General features: G+C 46.2%; 1 protein-coding gene across 1 annotated transcript in view; it reads left to right on the top strand.

Moving 5' to 3' along the window:
• The first annotated feature begins 493 nt into the window (after positions 1–493).
• The window catches only part of FXN (frataxin), a 25204-nt gene continuing 7707 nt past the window's right edge, over positions 494–17990 (top strand). Inside the window, exons 1-3 of the mRNA XM_003783046.3 lie at positions 494–665; positions 6271–6368; positions 11349–11469. Of these exons, the coding sequence (XP_003783094.1) occupies positions 498–665; positions 6271–6368; positions 11349–11469 (387 nt within the window). The 5' untranslated portion in view covers positions 494–497. The remainder of the gene's footprint in view (positions 666–6270; positions 6369–11348; positions 11470–17990) is intronic.

Below are 17990 nucleotides of genomic sequence, written 5' to 3' on the forward strand. Positions count from 1 at the left end.
CATAGATTAATTCAAAGAAACTTTTATAAACCCTATTTTATAGACAAGGCACAAAGAGGCTAATTCACTTGCCCACTGGTCATATAGCCAAATTCAAACAAGGCAGAAGTCTCCTGGCCGCACGTGCCTGACTCCTGTAACCTACACGGGAGGCCGAGCAGCTTCAGCGAGACCGACCGTGCACCCACTTGCCAGCAAGACAGTGAGTCCCAGATCCCTCCCGTACGGAATGTCAGAAGCGGTGGAGACCAGGCTGAACTCTCCGTGAGGGCAGGAGCCTCGGTTACGCTCCATGCTTTGCACAAAGTAGGCTCTCGGTATTTGTTACAGGCACGGAAAGCGCGATGCTGGGAAGTTTTTCCTGAGGCCTAACCTCTGGTTGTTTCCCCCGCAGGAGAGCGCCGGAGCCGAACCCGGGCGCCTGCGGCCTGTGGCCACCAGGTGTCGCCGTAGTGTCCGCGCGCGGGAGGGCGGAGCGGACGCAGACCCGGCGCAGCATGTGGACGCTCGGGCGCCGCGCAGCTGCGGGTCTCCTGCCCCGGTGGGCGCTCCCAGGCCCGGCCCAGGCCTTCACCCCTGCCCCTCGGCCGGCGGAGTCCGCCCAGCTCTGCTGCCGCCGGGGCCTCCGCGCCGGAACCTCCGCGGCCCGCGCGCCCCGCTACGCCGTGAGTACCCGCGCCGGGCCGCACGCCGCACGCTGGGGACGCGCCGGGCCGGCTGCGCGGGCGGGGGACGCGGGACCGGGTGGCCGCGGGACGGGCTCCTCCGCGGGCCTGGCGGCAGCGGCCTACACACAACTTGGGAGCCGCGCTTTTTCCCCTTCTCCTGGTTTCGTTTGCACCGACTTCTGCTCTCTAATGAGGAGAGATGTTTTGTCCTGCAAGACGACTGCGGGAGACTGCGCAGGCGGTGGCAGGACAGGTGGCCGGATCGCTTCCGAGGGGTCTGTGACTGGCTCTGCGAGAACTTAAGTTTAAGTATTATTGAGACATGGGGTATACTGTGAGATGCACGCCCCTGTGTGTTACGTGTGTTCATACAGTGTGGCTAAACATGTGTGTATAAACATGCAGTATTTTCGAGCCCGGGTTTTCATGAACGAAATGCTGTCGCAGACGGAGGTGAAACTGTCAGGGCTGCGCTGTAGCGAGAGCAGCGAGGGCTCTGGCTTTTAAAGAATGACCCGATCTTTGTTCCAAATTCCGCCTGCGTGACCTCGAGGGATTCCCCCCAACCCCCTCTGAGGCGGGGCTTGTCTGTGAAGAGGAGATTAAAGGGTGACACCCATTTTTTGAAGCCGGTGTGAGGATTAAGTTAGATTAGCATATATCAAGTCTTCAGCAGTTCAGATTAGGTCCCCATCCTTCCCTTGGGGATGCAGAGAAATGTCTGACCCAGTTACTCCCAGACTTGAAAGGAGGAAGCCCAAAGCATGGCCGTGAGGTTGAGCTGGACTTCCCAGAGGGAGGGACGCGGCATTTAATTGGGGTCTTAAAGACGTCCCGAGAGTGGTAAAGGCATTTCGGAGGAGGGAACAGCTGGGACAAAGGCCGGGAGGGGAGGAGGTCCGTTCCGAGCGGCGAGTGCACCGCGTGTACTGGGAGTGAAGGAGGCGGGAGAGTCAACACGCATTGTGTGTTGAGCTCCGGAGTTTGTACTTAAACGTCCCACTGACGCGTGTTATTTGGCCCACACTGTGTTTAAATAAAGTTGAGGCCTAGCACATGGACTTCTCAGCTTCTGTGAAAAAATAGGCCGTTGTGGCCTTGATGCCTCTGAGCTCCCTGTGGGAAAGCACATGTTAATACTGGGTCGATCCGTGCCGCTCTGGCTTTGGGCTCCCACACTACCTGTCACGGCATCATGAGTTGTCAGCAGAGTTTTTAATTTAGGAGAGTAACAAGTAATGGTGTCATTTTTTGGATGGTACCTGCTGGCTGTTAAAGGCTGTTGACTCAGAAGAACACCCAACACCTGGCTGCTGGCCGCCAGCTGCACACTGGGTTTGCTAACTAACAGGAGGGTGGGCCTCTTTTTTTTGCATATTAAATTAATCACATGTGTTTAACCTGCTTATGCTTCATGTTCCCCTGCACATCTTAGGTACTCGTGGGGTTGAGTGGCAACAGGAGCCACTGTCCTGTTTAATTATTTTAAATCCTTGACTGTCCTGAAGTTGATCCTGAAGGCCCTCTTGATTTCCAGAATTCATCAGGACCTGAATTCACTTGGAGGCCTCTTCCTCATTCTTATTTTCTCTCCTCACTAATTCTACTTCTAGAGCAGCGTTTTCAAAGAAACAGAATGGGAGCCGCATACATAATTCTAAATTTTCTAGTAGCTACATTGAAGAAGTAAAAAGAAGCAGGGGAAATCAATTTCAACAGTACACCTATTGACTTAACCTGGTATATCCAACATACCATTCCAACGTGTAATCGGTATCTTGAAATCATTAATAAGAGATCTTCCATTCTTTTTCATACTCATATACTTCCAGGACATCTCAATTCAGATGTTAAGATTCCATGGAAATATTCAGTTTATCTTTAGAGTTCATTGAAAATGAAGATTCACATAGTTGAGGCATTCCAAACTACTTAAAATCTCCCAAGAACTTTCTTATCAATTTAAATTAATTAAAATTAAAGTTTAAAATCTAGATTAAATATCCCACCCCCCGTATTTCTAGTGCTTAGTAGACTCAGGTGCTGCGGCTGCCACACTGGATAGAGGAGATAAATATTCAACCCATAGTGTGCTGCCTCGTAAATAACCTTATAATGTTAACCTTATATAATAAATAACCCAAACTCTGTAAAATAACTTAAAGAAATTTATTTTGAGCTGTATGTGTGTGTGATGAAAGCCCAGAGTACATGTTTTCAAGAGATTTTGAGAAAAGGTACCCAAGGTAGCTGGGTCAGTTTGTTTGCATACATCCCTGGACACAGGAATTACAGTTAAGATCCTAAGTCAGTATGTGGAAGGCTACACTGGTTTATCTCAAAAAGCTGGAACATGGGTGGGGGAATTACAGGTTCTAGTAGGTGGGTTTAAAGAGTCCTTGATTAGTTTAAGAAATGAAGCTAAAAGCTGGGAATGTTTTAAGTTAAGGATGTCTGTTAATCAGCAAAAAGCTGGGTAAAACTCTGGTGATCAGTTAAGGAAATTGATGGCCTGGCAGTGTGGTTTAAGCTTTGTCTTGCGTGACCATTGGCCTTTAATGATTTAGCATTTTACTGTTTACAAAAAGTTAGCTCCAAAAGGGAAGAGGCATAATGGGCCATGTCTAACATCCAACCTCTCTTCTCCTTGTGGCCAGCAACTCAACTGTTTAGGGTTTTCTGGTCCCTTTGGCCAAGAGAGAAGTCCAATCAATTGGCTGAGAAGCTTAAGACTTTATTATAGTTCACAGTAAGCTCCTGCTCCAGCCACTTCTGCATACCTGGGATGGCTTAGATAGCCATTCACTTTCCTAGGACCATCATCTTTGACCTTTTCTTGTTATTGCTGGTTTTAGGCCCTATAAGCAAGCTATGCCCTACATTTAAATTTGTTTTTATTGTCTTCCACAGGCAATCTACATGAGTTTATACACACAAAAGGGTATATAAAATGTCTGTATCACTTAAAGATTAATAATAAATGCTATGACCTGAATGTTTGTGTTCCCTCAAAATTCATATTGAACCCTAATCATCAAAGTGATGATAGCAAGAGATGGACCTTTTGGGAGGTGATTGAGTCTTGAGAGCGGAGCCTCATGATTGAGATTAGTGCCCTTATAAAATAACCCAAGGGGTCTTCTTCACCCCTTCCACAGCCTTGGGCACCATCTGTGAACCAGGAAACAGGCCCTCACCGGACCTGTCAATGCCTTGATACTGGACTTCCCAGCCTCTAGAACTGTGAGAAATAAGTTTCCAGTGGTTAAAAGCCACCCAGGGTTTGGTAGTGTGTTATAGTTGCCTGAAGCCAGGATCATGGAGAGAAGGGAAATTTTCTGAGGGGAACTGACATTCTCAAACACTTTTCCCTGGATGATTTGAAACTTGTTCTGATTCCCAGGTATGTGATTCTTTCCTGTGTGGCACTGACCCTGGAGCAAGACAGCTTGGGTTTAACCCCAGCCTTGCCACTTTGTGGCCGTAACTTGGAGCATGTTACCCTTTGCTGCCTTGGTTTCCTCATGTGTATAATGCCCGTGCACTTGATGCTCATTATTTGCAGATTCTATACGTGTGAATTTGCCTACTCACTAAAATGTGTTACCCCCAAATCAATACTCCAAGCACTTTTGCAGTCGTTTCGCAGACATATGCTAAGCAGTTAAATCAGTTAAATATGTGAGCCCCCATGGGCATGTCCCCCAGCAAAGGTCAAACAAGGCATCTCTGTTTTCTTGTTCCTACTCTCATAGTATACAGAACTATCTTTTCACAGTCTATTTAGTGCCATGTTTTTTCATACTTTTATAGACTTTTTATTAGGTATTTTGCTGTTTTAAATGGTCCCCAAACACAGTGCCAACATAAGTAGGAAGAGGCTGTGATGTGCCTTACAGAAAAAATATCAGTGTTAGGTAAGCTTCATGCAGGCATGAGTGATAGTGCTGTTGTTCTGCGATCAATGTCAATGGATCAACAATATATTAGATAAGGTGTCTTTAAACAGAAATATACATGAAACAAAGTTATGTTTTGATCGATTAATGAAAATGTGACCAGAGGCTTGCAGGAACCTGACCCCGTATTTCCCCTAGGAATGATTCCCTCATTGAATGTTAGCGGCAGCTTTATAGAACATACTGTGGAGAATGATGACTGTAAGAACAGTACTTCCCCCCACAGGATCGTAAGGAGGACTAGATGAGTCTGTTTATACGAAGGCTGAGAGCGGTGCCAAGCAGGTAGAAGGCACTCTGGAACATGCACCAGCTGTGACAGTGGCTGTGATGGCTTTACTCCCACGTCTTCAGAGCCACGAGCTTTTAAGCACACTGCCTGCTCTCTCCCCACAGTTTCTCCTTCCTTGCTTACCCCTCAACCTGTACCCCCTGCCTTCTCATTCCTGAGTTTGCCAAGGGCACTGCCAGCTCAAGAACATAATTAGAGTCTCACACCCTCCTCTCCATAGCAACTAGAGTGACTTTTGGAGAAGAAATCTTATCACCAACCTTTTAAAGCACCCTGGCACCTTCCCAGGATGAGGCCCAGCCATGTCTATGCCCAAGTGTCCAAGGCAGACCCCACCTGCCTCCTTCATCTCCATCACCTCCCTGACTGCCATCTCCACTGTGCCTGCATTACCTTTCTCTCCCGCTCAACTGCTCTTGTCTGGTTGTCTCCAGCTGGTCAGTAGGGTCGCTCAGCAGGGCTGGAGGTAATCCTCTCAGACCCCATCGCCTGGATTCCCAGCATTAGGGAATACAAATTTCAGCAGATCATACTCTGTCTTACAGATCATGCTAATAAGATCTGTTGAGCAGCAGTGTGCTGTCATAGCCAATCTTCTGGACTTCAGCAGACTCGCTGCTTGCTATTTCTTGTTGCTTCTCTTAGTGACCTTCTAGGAGCACTGTGGATGCCCTCCCGTCAACCACCCCATTACTGAATAGCTATGGAGCACCCTCCCGTAGTGCTTCCCACCATGATGGAAACGCTCTGTGTCCATCCCTCTAGCCACTGGCCACGGGACACTGGAAATGTGGCTGGTGCAGCTGAGGAACTAACTTTTATTTTAGCTTGATATATTTAAATATAGGGTGGTGCCTGTGGCTCAGTGAGTAGGGCACTGGCCCCATATACCGAAGATCGTGGGTTCAAACCAGGCCTCAGCCAAACTGCAACAAAAAATAGCAGGGCGTTGTGGTGAGTGCCTATAGTCCCAGCTACTCGGGACGCTGAGGCAAGAGAATGGCCTAAACTCAAGAGCTGGTGGTTGCTGTGAGCTGTGACATCACAGCACTCTACCAAGAGTGACAAAGTGAGACTCTGTCTCTAAAAAAATAAAATTAAATAAATATATATAGCTACTGTGTCTCATGAGTACCCTGCAGGACAGCGTGGATATAGAGACAGACCAGGACAATTCATTGTAATGCAATGCAAAAGAAAGTGAAAAAAATTCCTAAGAAATATTCCTGAAAAACCTTAACATGGTTACTCTCAAATGTAGAAATGGCATTGCATTTCTACAGTAACCATGCATTAATGGATTATAATATACTGTAAAAATGGTAATGTTCTTTTTAACTTTGGCTTTTAGAGTTTGAACCTCCACTGCCTCAATCAGATTCTGAATGTCAAAAAGCAGAGGGTCTATCTGATGAATTTGAGGAAATCAGGAACTTTGGGCGAGCCAGGGTAAGAGAAAACATCTTCTGGATCAGGGATCTTTTCCTCCCTTTTCCCTCCCTCCCTTCCTCTTCCATATAGAACCAGTTTTCTCCTTGAGCAATGACACTCACAGGCATCTTTCCACATCAGTAAGTGTGATCACTCCATTATTTTTAATAAAATAGTATCACACACCTGTAACCCCAGCACGCTGGGAGGCTGAGGTGGTAGATCACCTAAGCTCATGAGTTCGAGACCAGCCTGAACTAGAGTGAGATCCCATCTCTAAAAATAGCCAGGCATTGTGTTGGGTGCCTGTAGTTCCAGCTGTTTGGGAGTCTGAGATAAGAGAATCACTTGAGCCCAAGAGTCTGAGGTTGCTGTGAGCTATGACATTACAGCACTCTACTGGGAGCAACAAAGTGATATGCTGTCTCAAAAAAAAAAAAAAAAAAGTTTCAGATTATATGGCTGCATCATAATTTATTTAGCCCATCCCCTCTTATTGGATATTTAGGTTGTCTCCAGAGTTTTGTTATTACTTTCTTCAATGTTCTAATAATTAGGTTAAGCCATGTTGCTGTAACAAACAGAGCTCAAAGTGTAATGGCTCAAACCAATAATATATGGCCCCCTCTGATTGCAGCCTGGGATTGGTGTCCCTCTGTGAAAGGCATCAGAGAACCAGGCTCGTCCCACCTTCCAGTTTGGTCCTCACCTGTCCTCTGTATTATTAAGGCTGGTTCACCTTGTTTCCTTTGGCAAAAACAGCTAGAAGCACAGGAGGACTGGAAGTGGAACATGTCCGTCACTCATAGTCCAGTAGGAAGAACATAGCCGCATGGCCCTAGCTGACTGCGGGGAGCCTGGGACATGTAGTCTAGTGAGTGCCCTGGAAGAAGCAGGCCAGGGGTCCCCCAGGGAAATCTGACTGGCACTGCTGCATTCTACGCCCTGCCAACCAATACCTGCATGGATCTTACTTCTCTCAGATGCGTTTACCAGCAGCCCCAAGAGAGCCAACCAAAGGCCCATGTAGTCACTGCATCCACCTTAAAATCCAAGATTTCTGAGTAACATGCAGTCTTCTCTCAGGTCTGGGAAGAAAAGAGGCAGGTCCCTGGCCCAAGGCAGTGGCGCAGGCCTGCTGGATGCCTCTCCCCTCCATTCATCCTGGTTGAGCCTTCTGGAGGCCCCTCCTTGACCACAGGGGACGCAGTGGGAAGGGTGCTCTCCTCAGCAGCCTTCAGAGCTGGCTTCTTGCTGATAATAGTTTGAGGTTTCAAGGACTATGTTAAGACTCCAGGAGGCTATCTGAGGCCAGATTTATTTTTCTCTATAATAAGATTCTCCCCAAAAGTAGGCTTCTGATCTGTTCACTTTCAGTCCATCCCATATGCCAAGAACCACATCCAAATTTCTTCCCTAGATAGGAAGCTCAAGTTGCCTGTTTCTTTGTACGCCCCACACCCAGACCCCTCACCTGTGGGAAGATGCCTTAAATCATATAAACAAGACTGGCGGCGCCCGTAGCTCAATGGGTAGGGCACTGGCCACATACACCAAGGCAGGCAGGTTCAAACCCGACTAGCTAAACAACAGTGACATCTGTAACAAAAAAATAGCTGGGTGTTGTGGCAGGCACCTGTAGTCCCAGCTACTCGGGAGGCTGAGGCAAGAGAATCTCTTAAGCCCAAGAGTTAGAGGTTGCTGTGATCTGTGATACCGCAGTACTTGGTACTTGGTAGCAAGGGTGACATAGTAAGACTCTGTCTCAAAAAAAACATTGAGATTGTCTTAAGATTGGGGACCAGCAATACCCTCAACCTGGTTTATGCAACAGGGTGAGGTTTATTGTTGACTTAATGGGAGGCCTTTGTTGTTCAAAGCCCTAGCTTCTCCTTTTGACTTTTCTGTGTTCTTGCAGCCTTTCACCTCTAAATGCTCCATTTTATTCCATCTGCTTGCACAGGGCCCAGTTTTCTCCTGGCTCACTGATTCCTTGTCACATCTGGTAGTAGCAGCAGGAAGCCAGGCATACACAGGAACATCCTGTCCCCAGGGCCTTATGCTCAGTAGGCTGACTCTGGGCCTTCCAGGGTAGCTCAGGCAGCAGCTTTGCAGAGGGCTTTGCATGGTCCACAAAGAGCCTCAGGAGCTTCCCAACCTCCTGTCTCTGTTCAGTGACCCCTGCACAGAGTCCCTAAGGGGCAAGCATGCTGCCTGTCTAGGTTTCCAGCCCCTGCTCTGGCACTCCCCAGCCCCTCCTCTCTGCTGCTGTCCCTTCACCCTTCCAGGCAGTCCTGCAAGGTTGGTGGGGGCACTTGAAGGATGCTCCAAGTCCCATTCCCGTCCTTGGGGTCTAATTCTGGCCTCTGGGAAGCACACCTTTGTCTTGCTATATCTTGCTTCTGCTGTGGCCCACCTGTCTGCTATCAGGTAGTACATAGTACAAGCTTTTTTTTTTTTTTTTGAAATAGTCTTCTGTTTCCTGAGCTAGAGTGCAATGGTGCCATCATACCTCATTGCAACCTCAAATTCCTGGGCTCAAGCAGTGCTCCTCTTGGCTTAGCCTTCTAAGTAACTAAGACTACAGACTTATACCACCACACCTGGCTAATTTATTTATTTATTTATGTATTTATTTTGGTAGAGACAGGTTCTTGCTATCTTGTTCAGGCTGGTCTTGAACTCCTGGTGTCAAACAATTCTGCCTCAGGTTCCCAAAGAGCTAGGATTATGTGGGAGGCCTCCCTGTGCCCAGCCCCTGCCAAGCTCTTGACACATGAGTCAGATGTGTCTTTGTGTTTACCAGATTCTTCATGGACATCTATCAACCAGCCTCTCCTCTCCATTCTTTCCAGCTCCCAAAACACAGGCTAGGAGGCCAACCATTCTCTTTAAAGAACAACCTCTCACCAATAGGATCAGCCCTGTTGTGGGTTGATCCACATTGTCCCCATGAAGTGGGTGATGGTCTAGGGTGGGGGTGATGGTCATAGTGTCTTTAGGCCCCTTGGAAACTCATAGGTAATGGAGCTGCCCAGTTTACATTTTATAACCTACAGATAAATCCTCACCAGGACTCAAAACCTCTTAGAAGGATGTTTATTTTTTTATTTTTATTATTATATTTTTTTGCAGTTTTTCACCGGGGCTGGATTTGAACCCACCACCTCCAGCATATGGGGCTGGTGCCCTACTGCTTTGAGCCATAGGCACCTCTCCTAAGGATGTTTATTATAACAATATTTTTATTGATATGATTCACAAGCCATAAAATTAATCAGTTTAAAATAGATGATTCGTTTTTAGTACATTCCCAAGGTTGTGTAATTATCACTACTATCTAATTCCAGATCATTTTCTTTCCTTTTTTTTTTTTTTTTTTGAGACAAAGTCTCACTTTGTTGCCCTTGATAAAGTGCCATGGCGTCATAGCTCACAGCAACCTCAAACTCTTGGGCTCAGGAAATCTTCTTGCCTCAGCCTCCCAAGTAACTGGGGCTACAGACACCCCCACAATGCCCAGCTATTTTTTCGGTTGTAGTTATTATTGTTGTTTAGCAGGCCCAGGCTAGGTTTGAACCCGCCAACCTTGGTGTATGTGGCTGGTGCCCTAGCCACTGAGCCACAGGTGCTGAGCCAGGATAGTTCTATGACTGTCTAGTATAGTATATAGTCTTTTGGTAAACCTGGGTATACTTTTCTGCTGAGTATACCCCCAGCATATGGGGGGTATACCATTATACCCCAGTATACCCCCAGCAATTCCAGAGTGGAATTAACAGGTCCCAGTATATGAATATGTTCAACTTTAGTAGATAATACTGCCCAACAGTTTTCCAAAGTGATTGTCCAGTCTACTCCCTATCAGCAGTACCTGCAAATTCTGGCACCCTCTCTTCTAACCAACACTTGATACTATCTGTCTCTTTTATTTTAACTATTCTAGTAGCATCTCATTGTGATTTGTGTGTGTGTGTGTGACAGGGTATTGCTCTGTTGCCCTGGCTAGAGTGCAGTGGTGTCATCACAATTCACTGCAGCCTCATATGGTTAAAGTGATTCTTCTGCCTCAGCCTCCCACTAAGCCAAAACTATATAGTTGCACTGGGCCAATTTTTTCTTTTCTTTTTTCTTTTTTTATTTTTTGGATAGATGGGATCTCTCATGCTTAGGCCTCAATCAATCCTCCTGTCTTGGCCTCCCAGAGTGCTAAAATTAAAAGGCGAGAGCCACCAGGACCCTGCCTGATTTTTTTAAATTTGCATTTCCTGAAGAGTCATAAAGTTGAGCTGGGCAAGCCGACACATGCCAGTAGTCCCAACTCCTCAGGAGGCTGAGGCAGGAAGATCACCTGAGACTGGGAGTTCAAGTCTAGCCTGGGCAATACAGTAAGACATTGTCTCAAAAACTAAATAAATAAGAATAAAAGTGGAACACCTTTTCATGTGTTCATTGGCCATTTGGACATCTTTTTAAGTGAAACCTGTTTAGGTATTTTGCCCATTTATTTATTGGGTTTGCTTTTTTATGGATTTGTGGGAGTTCTTTATATATATTCTGGTTAAGTCCTTTTTCAAATATGTATAATGAAATATTTTTCTCACATTTTGTGTTCATAAATTTTAATAATGAAAGCAATGGAAACAACCTCCGTTGGGACATGTTATTTAAAAATTCATGTGTGTTACTGTAGAACAATTCATAAGACATATTCGGTAAAAATGCACGATGCTTCATCTGTAGATTAAGAATAATACACAGTAAAAGGATACAAAAAAGACTATTAATCATGGTTGTCTATGGGGTGGGGCTGCCTATTTGGAAGAAAGGCTTCTCTCTGTAACCCCTTCTGTGCTGTTTAAATTTTTACTTTGTACATGTTAGACATTTTCCATCAATTTTAAAGACTTAAAAATAAATGTGTGGCTTTGATATTAATGAAATGGAGCAGTCTGATAATTCTGGGTTTTTGCTGGTTGTTTTTTTTCTCCCCTGCAGTTCTCTAGATGACACCACCTATGAGAGACTAGCAGAGGAAACGCTGGACTCCTTAGCAGAGTTTTTTGAAGACCTTGCAGACAAGCCTTACACATTTGAGGACTATGATGTCTCCTTTGGGGTACCTCTTGGCTTATTTTCCTCCCTAAGAATTTTAGCACAGTAAAATGAAGAATTCCCCTCTAGCAGAATTAAGCATCAAGTTGCATGGGCTTGTGGTGGGACCAAAAGACTAGGGTTCAAGTTAAAACCCAGCTCTACCAGCCTTGTGACCCTGGGCAAATCACTCCACCTTTCTGAGCCTTATTTTTGTTTAAAAATTCAGATTCTCGAGTTTCACTCAATACCCATGAAGGTAAATGGTGAGTGGGGAGGGAGGGCCTGGGCATGTGTTTGTCAAGCAAGCAGTCATGGGGAACAGTGAACTAAACTGATAGGTCTTCAACACGTGTAAGATGATCGCTGAAGAATTACAGCAGAACCTCCATAGTTGACCACCTCCCTACATTGATCACCTCCTAATTTTCATAGACCAGACATGCATCACATGGATGGATCAGTACAGTAGGCCTAGTTCCTTATGTCGACCACCTCCATATGTTGGCCAGTTTGTTATTGTTGACCTTGGGTGGTCAACTTACAGAGGTTCTACTGTAGTTAAATGCAAAGACTTGGGGCTCAGTGCCCATCGCTCATGGTTACAGTGCCAGCCACATACACGGAGGCTGGCAGGTTCTAACTCAGCCTGGGCCAGCTAAACAACAATGACAACTGTAACAAAAAATAGCCAGGTGTTGTGGCAGGTGCCTATATAGTCCCAGCTACTCAGAAGTCTGAGACAAGAGAATCGCTTAAGCTCAGGAGTTGGAGGTTGCTGTGAGCTGTAACGCCACAGCACTCTACCCAGGGCGACTTTTTGAGACTCTGTCTCAAAAAAAAAAGCAAATCAAAGACTTGGTCCCCACCTCTGAGAGATTCTGATGTAGTCATTCAGGGTGCGTTTGGGAAGCACATTTTTGAAAAGTACACCCAGGTTTCTAATGTGCATCCCTGGGTCCCACTCCTAGAGATTATCACTATGGACAGTGTCCCTGCTGCCACGGCACTGGGATTTTTAAAGCTCCCCAGGTGAGGCTGGGTGCTACGGCTCGCACCTGTAATCCTAGCACTCTGGGAGTCTGAGGTGGGTGACCTGCCTGAGCAGAATCAAGACCTCCGTCTCTACTAAAAAAGGAAAAATTGAGGCAAGAGGATCTCTTGAGCCCAAGAGTTGGAGGTTGCTATGAGCTACTGATGCCATAGCACTCTACTGAGGGCAACAGCTTGAGACTCTGTCTCCAAAAAAAAAAAAAAAAAAAAAGGAACTGAGTTTGATGCAATATTAAATCCTACAAGCCAAGGAAGTGCAGGTCTTTATTGACAGGACACCAGGTGGCAGACTTGAGCAAGGGTCTGCCTTTAGATTTGGAATTACTGCTTATGGCAGTTCTTTTTTGCCAGTGGGAGAAATCCCCTACAGATGTTGATCCTGTTCAAGGCAAATAATTAATGCCAGGAAATGTCATGACACGTGCACTTTGGATTAAATCATGGAATGGTTAAGGACGCCCGGCTGTCGGACTAACATGATGGAAATGGTGTTGGACATTGCTGTGGGAGCACTAGAGAGAAGGAACTCCGTACGAGGGAGTAGGCAGAAGCCTTGGAGATAGTGTCAAGCATGGTTTTAAGGACAGTAAGAGACTTGGCAGGAAAAAAAAAAGAGCCATGGGGGGTAGCTCCTGTGGCTCAAAGGAGTAGGGCGCCAGCCCCAAATGCTGGAGGTGGTGGGTTCAAACCCAGCCCCGGCCAAAAACTGCAAAAAAAAGAGCCATGGATTGGAAAGGATCACATGCCTTTTGTTTAGATTCAGTGGTTGCTGTCAGAAGCAGAAAATGTAGCAGTGTCTGGCAGGACTTTGAAAATGCTTGCACAGACAGCCCTGCAGCACCTAGCTGCTTGGGAACTCTCACAAACTGGCCTGCCAATTGGACTATCCACGCACTACTGAGGATAGAGAAGCCACAGGCCTCTGGTCCTCCAACCTCCCTACCAGGGGCTATCACTGCAGGAAAACTAGTTCTCAGGCTAAATTGCCCACATGTGCAAATGTTGATTAACAAGCCACAGAAACAGTCATGCAACCTGCTCTCAAAGGGATCAGCGAGCCCCCAGCTTGACCAGGTACTTTGCATGAATATTTCTTTAGAAGCAAATGTGCCAATTTTCTAGCAGCTGTATTCAATTTACCTTACTAAGTCAGTTTAAGTCAGGCAACAAACACTTATGTTCATTGATGGGCCATAGAACCTTCCTGAATCCTACCCCTAGAGTATCTCCTGAAGAACATTAGGCTAATGAGCTTTCCGGATTCTGTGGCCCATTCCTACAAGGGAAAAGATGCCTACATTTTTCTAGCCAATCCTCACACCTTGAGTATCACACTACTCCCCAGGGCAAAAAAAAAAAAAAAAAATTTTTTTTGAGACAGTCTCACTATGTCACCCTCAGTAGAGTGCTGTGGCATCACAGTTCACAACAACCTCAAACTCTTGGGCTTCAGCTATTCTCTTGCCTCAGCCTCCCAAGTAGCTGGGACAACAGGCACCCACCACAATGCCCGGCTATTTTTTTGTTGTAATTGTCATTGTTGTTTGGCAGGCCAAGATTGGGTTCGAACCCGCCAGCTCCAGTGTATGTGGCTGGCGCCCTAGCCACTGAGCTACAGGCACCAAGCCTCCCCAGAGCAAAATTATCCCTAATAAATTATTTATTGGTCAGCAAATTCTCAAGTGTAGACTTGGAAAGCTGAAGGTATGTATACCTAGTGGCTGCCTCTATAATTTAGACTTGTATTAAGTACAGTGACATGCTATCTACCCTAGGGGATGAATTCCTAGAGTCTTCTAGTACGAACTAATTTACATAATTCACAGGTAATAAATAAGCTGAAAGTACCTTATAGACAATAGAACACCTGTGACACCTTTACCTGTGCTTTTTTGGAGGTCAGCCTTTTCCTCCCCTCAGGGCAATGGGAAGTTACCTACTTTGTGAAGCCCTCCTAGGTGCTATAAGCAGACACCACCCTTCCTCCCATGTCTAGCAGTCTTTGAGGGTGACTGTGGAGCATTAACCCCCCCTGTTATAATTGTCTCATATTTATATATCAGGCCCATGACCAGCCTGAGTTGCTTGGCAGCATTCTTTGATCACTGTGCATGGAACAGTGCCAAATCCACCGTAGGAACATAATAAACATATACTTTTCCAAAACACGCTTTCAAAAAAGGTTAAAACAGTGAGTTCATGCGTGTAATCCTAACATTTTGGGAGTCTGAGGCAGGTGGATCACCTAAGCTCACGAGTTGGAGATCTGCCTGAGCAAGAGAGAGACGCCCATCTCTACTAAAAATAGAAAAACTAGCTCAGTGTTATAGCGGGCCCCTGTAGTCCCAGCCACTCAGGAAGCTGAGATGATATGGTCACTTGAGCCCAAGAGTTTGAGATTGCTGGGAACTATGATGCCATGGCTCTCTACCCAGAGCGACTGAGACTCTGTCTTGATGAATGAGTGATCAATGAATGAATGAATAACATGCTTTCATTGATGCTTTTCAGCATTTATGGATTTTTTTTTTACCAACTTGCTCTTGGCCAGGTAGACCAATGAAAGCAATAATCCAGATATACTCTAGAAAGAGTATGTTCTGCTTTCTACTTGCGGAGTAGGAGACTTGAGCTGGTGCGTATCTGATTGAGGGACCCGGGTAATAGGTGCATGTCAATGGCTGGGTCCAGATCTCACCCCTTATTGGCACTGGTTGTATAGAGGGAACACCCCACAAGAGCTGGAAAGCCCAGTTGTCATTAGGCAACTACTGAGTGTGCTGCACTTGACCTGGAGAACTTGGACTAGAGACTAAGTCCCCTCTGAGTTGCCTGCCTTTTCCTTCTAGGAAGAGCCTTGGCCTCTTAGATGTTTTAATGTGGATTTGCTTGTTGACATGCTCTTCATTCACTAAGTTGTCAGCATAATACTGCCTTATAGCAGAGATTTCTTTTTTAGTTTGGGGGAGTTCTTTGGTTTTTGTGTTTTTTTGAGACAGAGTCCATGACATCACAGCGCACAGCCACCTCAAACTCTTGGGCTCAAATGATCCTCTTGCCTCAGCCTCCCAAGTACCTGGGACTACAGATGCCTGCTACAACCCCTGGCTAGTTTTTCTATTTTAAGTAGAGATGGAGTCTTGTTCCTGCTCAGGCTGGTCTCAATCTCCTGAGCTCAAGCAGTCTACCCGCCTCAGCCTCCCAGAGTGCCAGGATTATAGGCATGAGCCACCGCACCTGTTGAGGCAGAGGTTTCTTAACCTTTTTTGGATTATGACCACCTATAAGAATCTGATACCACTCTGGACTCTCCATAGAAAAACTCCTACACTCAGCTGTGAGTACAATTTCAACTTTAAGGTGAAAGCTGTTCGCAGCCTCCTGGAGACCACCTCTGAGTCCTGAGATAAGGACCCCTTTTCGGAGGTAGCTGTTACCCAATATAGAGGCAAAATATCTGGCTTTACATGCTGGATTTGCATTTTCTTTTCAGGAGTCTGTAAGTGAATTAACTAAGTTCTGTGAGATGCAGGTTCCTCAGCTATGAAGTGAGTGGCGTTAACCTCTGCTACTCCAGTTTTACAGGAGGATTAATTAAAACAATAGAGGTAAAAGTACTGCATGCTCATTAAGCTTCTGCTCTAAGGAGAAGTCAGCATCTGTGTTAGGAACATGGGAAGCCACACATATGTGAAGTTTCCTGACTTAGCATACCACCTCACATGTGTCTGTTTCTGCAAAGGAGGTGGTGACAACAGTAATTGCTATATTTGCTCCCACCTGTGTAGGGCTGGCCTTGACCAGAAGGCGTCAATAAGCCTCATCAGCTGTGGGCTCAGTCTGTTCCAATTGCTGAGTGCCTGTGTCTCAGCAACTGCCAAATATTTTGAATATCCCCCGGTCCCCACTTAAGTGCACTCACACTCCCAAAATAGACTCGGATAGGCTAAGGCATAATCAGACTAATAAATAGCCCTCTTCATCCATCTATTTGCAGTCAGTTCCGAAAGCATTGAGAACTGCTGCTGCACCAACATGGCAGCTAGTTTCTTCCCTCTTGCCACTTTCCTTTGGAAACAGCTTCAAGCTCCATGGGGGAAAAATCTAATTGCAGTGAACAGGCTGGTGGGAGGAGATGAGTGTTGAGATTGTCTGCCCCGTGCACCCTTGCCCTTAACTTTGGCAGATGGAGGGCCAGGTAAGGTGGCTCACACCTATAATCCTAGCACTCTGGGAGGCCAGGGTGAGTGGATTGCCTGAGCTCAGGAGTTGGAGACCAGCCTGAGCAAGAGTGAGACCCCATCTCTACAAAATAATAAATTAATTAAATTTAAAAACAAGCCAGGCATTGCAGCCGGCACCTGTAGTCCTAGCTACTAGGGAGGCTGAGATAAGAGGATTGCTGGGGCCCAAGAATTTGAGGTTACTGTGAGCTGTGGTGCAACAGCACTCTACCCAGGGCGACACAGTGAGACTCTGTCTCAACAAAAGTAAAAACTAAACTTTGGCAGACGGTATCACAGCATCCTCTGCTCAGTCACCGACTGACTGCTCTGCTCCTTCAAACACAAGGGTATTCTGTAGCCATTTTGTGAGAAGAATGGAGGTGCTGGATCTGCAGATGCCAGCATGAGAGACAAATTTCCTGCTGCCAAGCTGCTTACAGCAGGGACAGCAGGGACAAGCAGACAAACTAGTAGCTCTGCACGCAAGAGGAAGTGCTGTGGTGGCCACAGGGATACAAACAGGGTGTCAAGGTAATCTCCAGCCGCCTAAGCTGGGACCTAGAACAGGAGTTGCCCATTCTGAGTGGGAAGGGGTGTACTGCAGACAAGGTGCCAGGTGGTGTGAACAGTTAGACAGCTATGGAGAAGGCCTCTCACCTTTTTTTATTAATATACTCTTGATGAAAAAGTGGCCTGTTTCCCGGAGTCACTCAAAAGATTTGCCATTGGAATTTTGGCTTCAGCAGTCCTGTGTGCCACCTTGAGGGTGCATCAGTCAGCCCTTCCATTCCTGCACAGAATCCCTCCACGAGGTGGGACAGACAAGACACAGCTGTTGTAAGGAGACAGGCTCCAGGCGCAGTCAGTGATGAGACTTGCAGTCTCTTCTCAGCCCCCTCCACTGGACTGTGTCCCCTCCCCGTTTATGGTGCAGTACTCAATGAGGACATGTAAGGGGCACAGATAGGTCAAATTAGAAGCAGCTGTGTGTAGATTCCCAGAGCCTATCATCCCATGAAAAAATAATTTGTAAAACTATGTATGAGATGAGAAGAGTGGGGAGTGATTGCCAATGGGCACAGGGTCAGGGCAATGGTAATAGAATAGAAGTAGATAGTGGTGATGTTTGCACACTTTTTGAAATACTATGAACTACTGAATTATACAGTTTTAAGGAGTTTTCAATATTTATTTAAAGACAGAGTCTCGGCTCGGCGCCTGTGGCTCAAGTGGCTAAGGCGCCAGCCACATACACCTAAGGTGGCGG

This window comes from Otolemur garnettii, unplaced genomic scaffold, assembly GCF_000181295.1.
Source record: "Otolemur garnettii isolate 467f Iridium unplaced genomic scaffold, OtoGar3 scaffold00006, whole genome shotgun sequence".
NCBI lineage: Eukaryota > Metazoa > Chordata > Mammalia > Primates > Galagidae > Otolemur > Otolemur garnettii.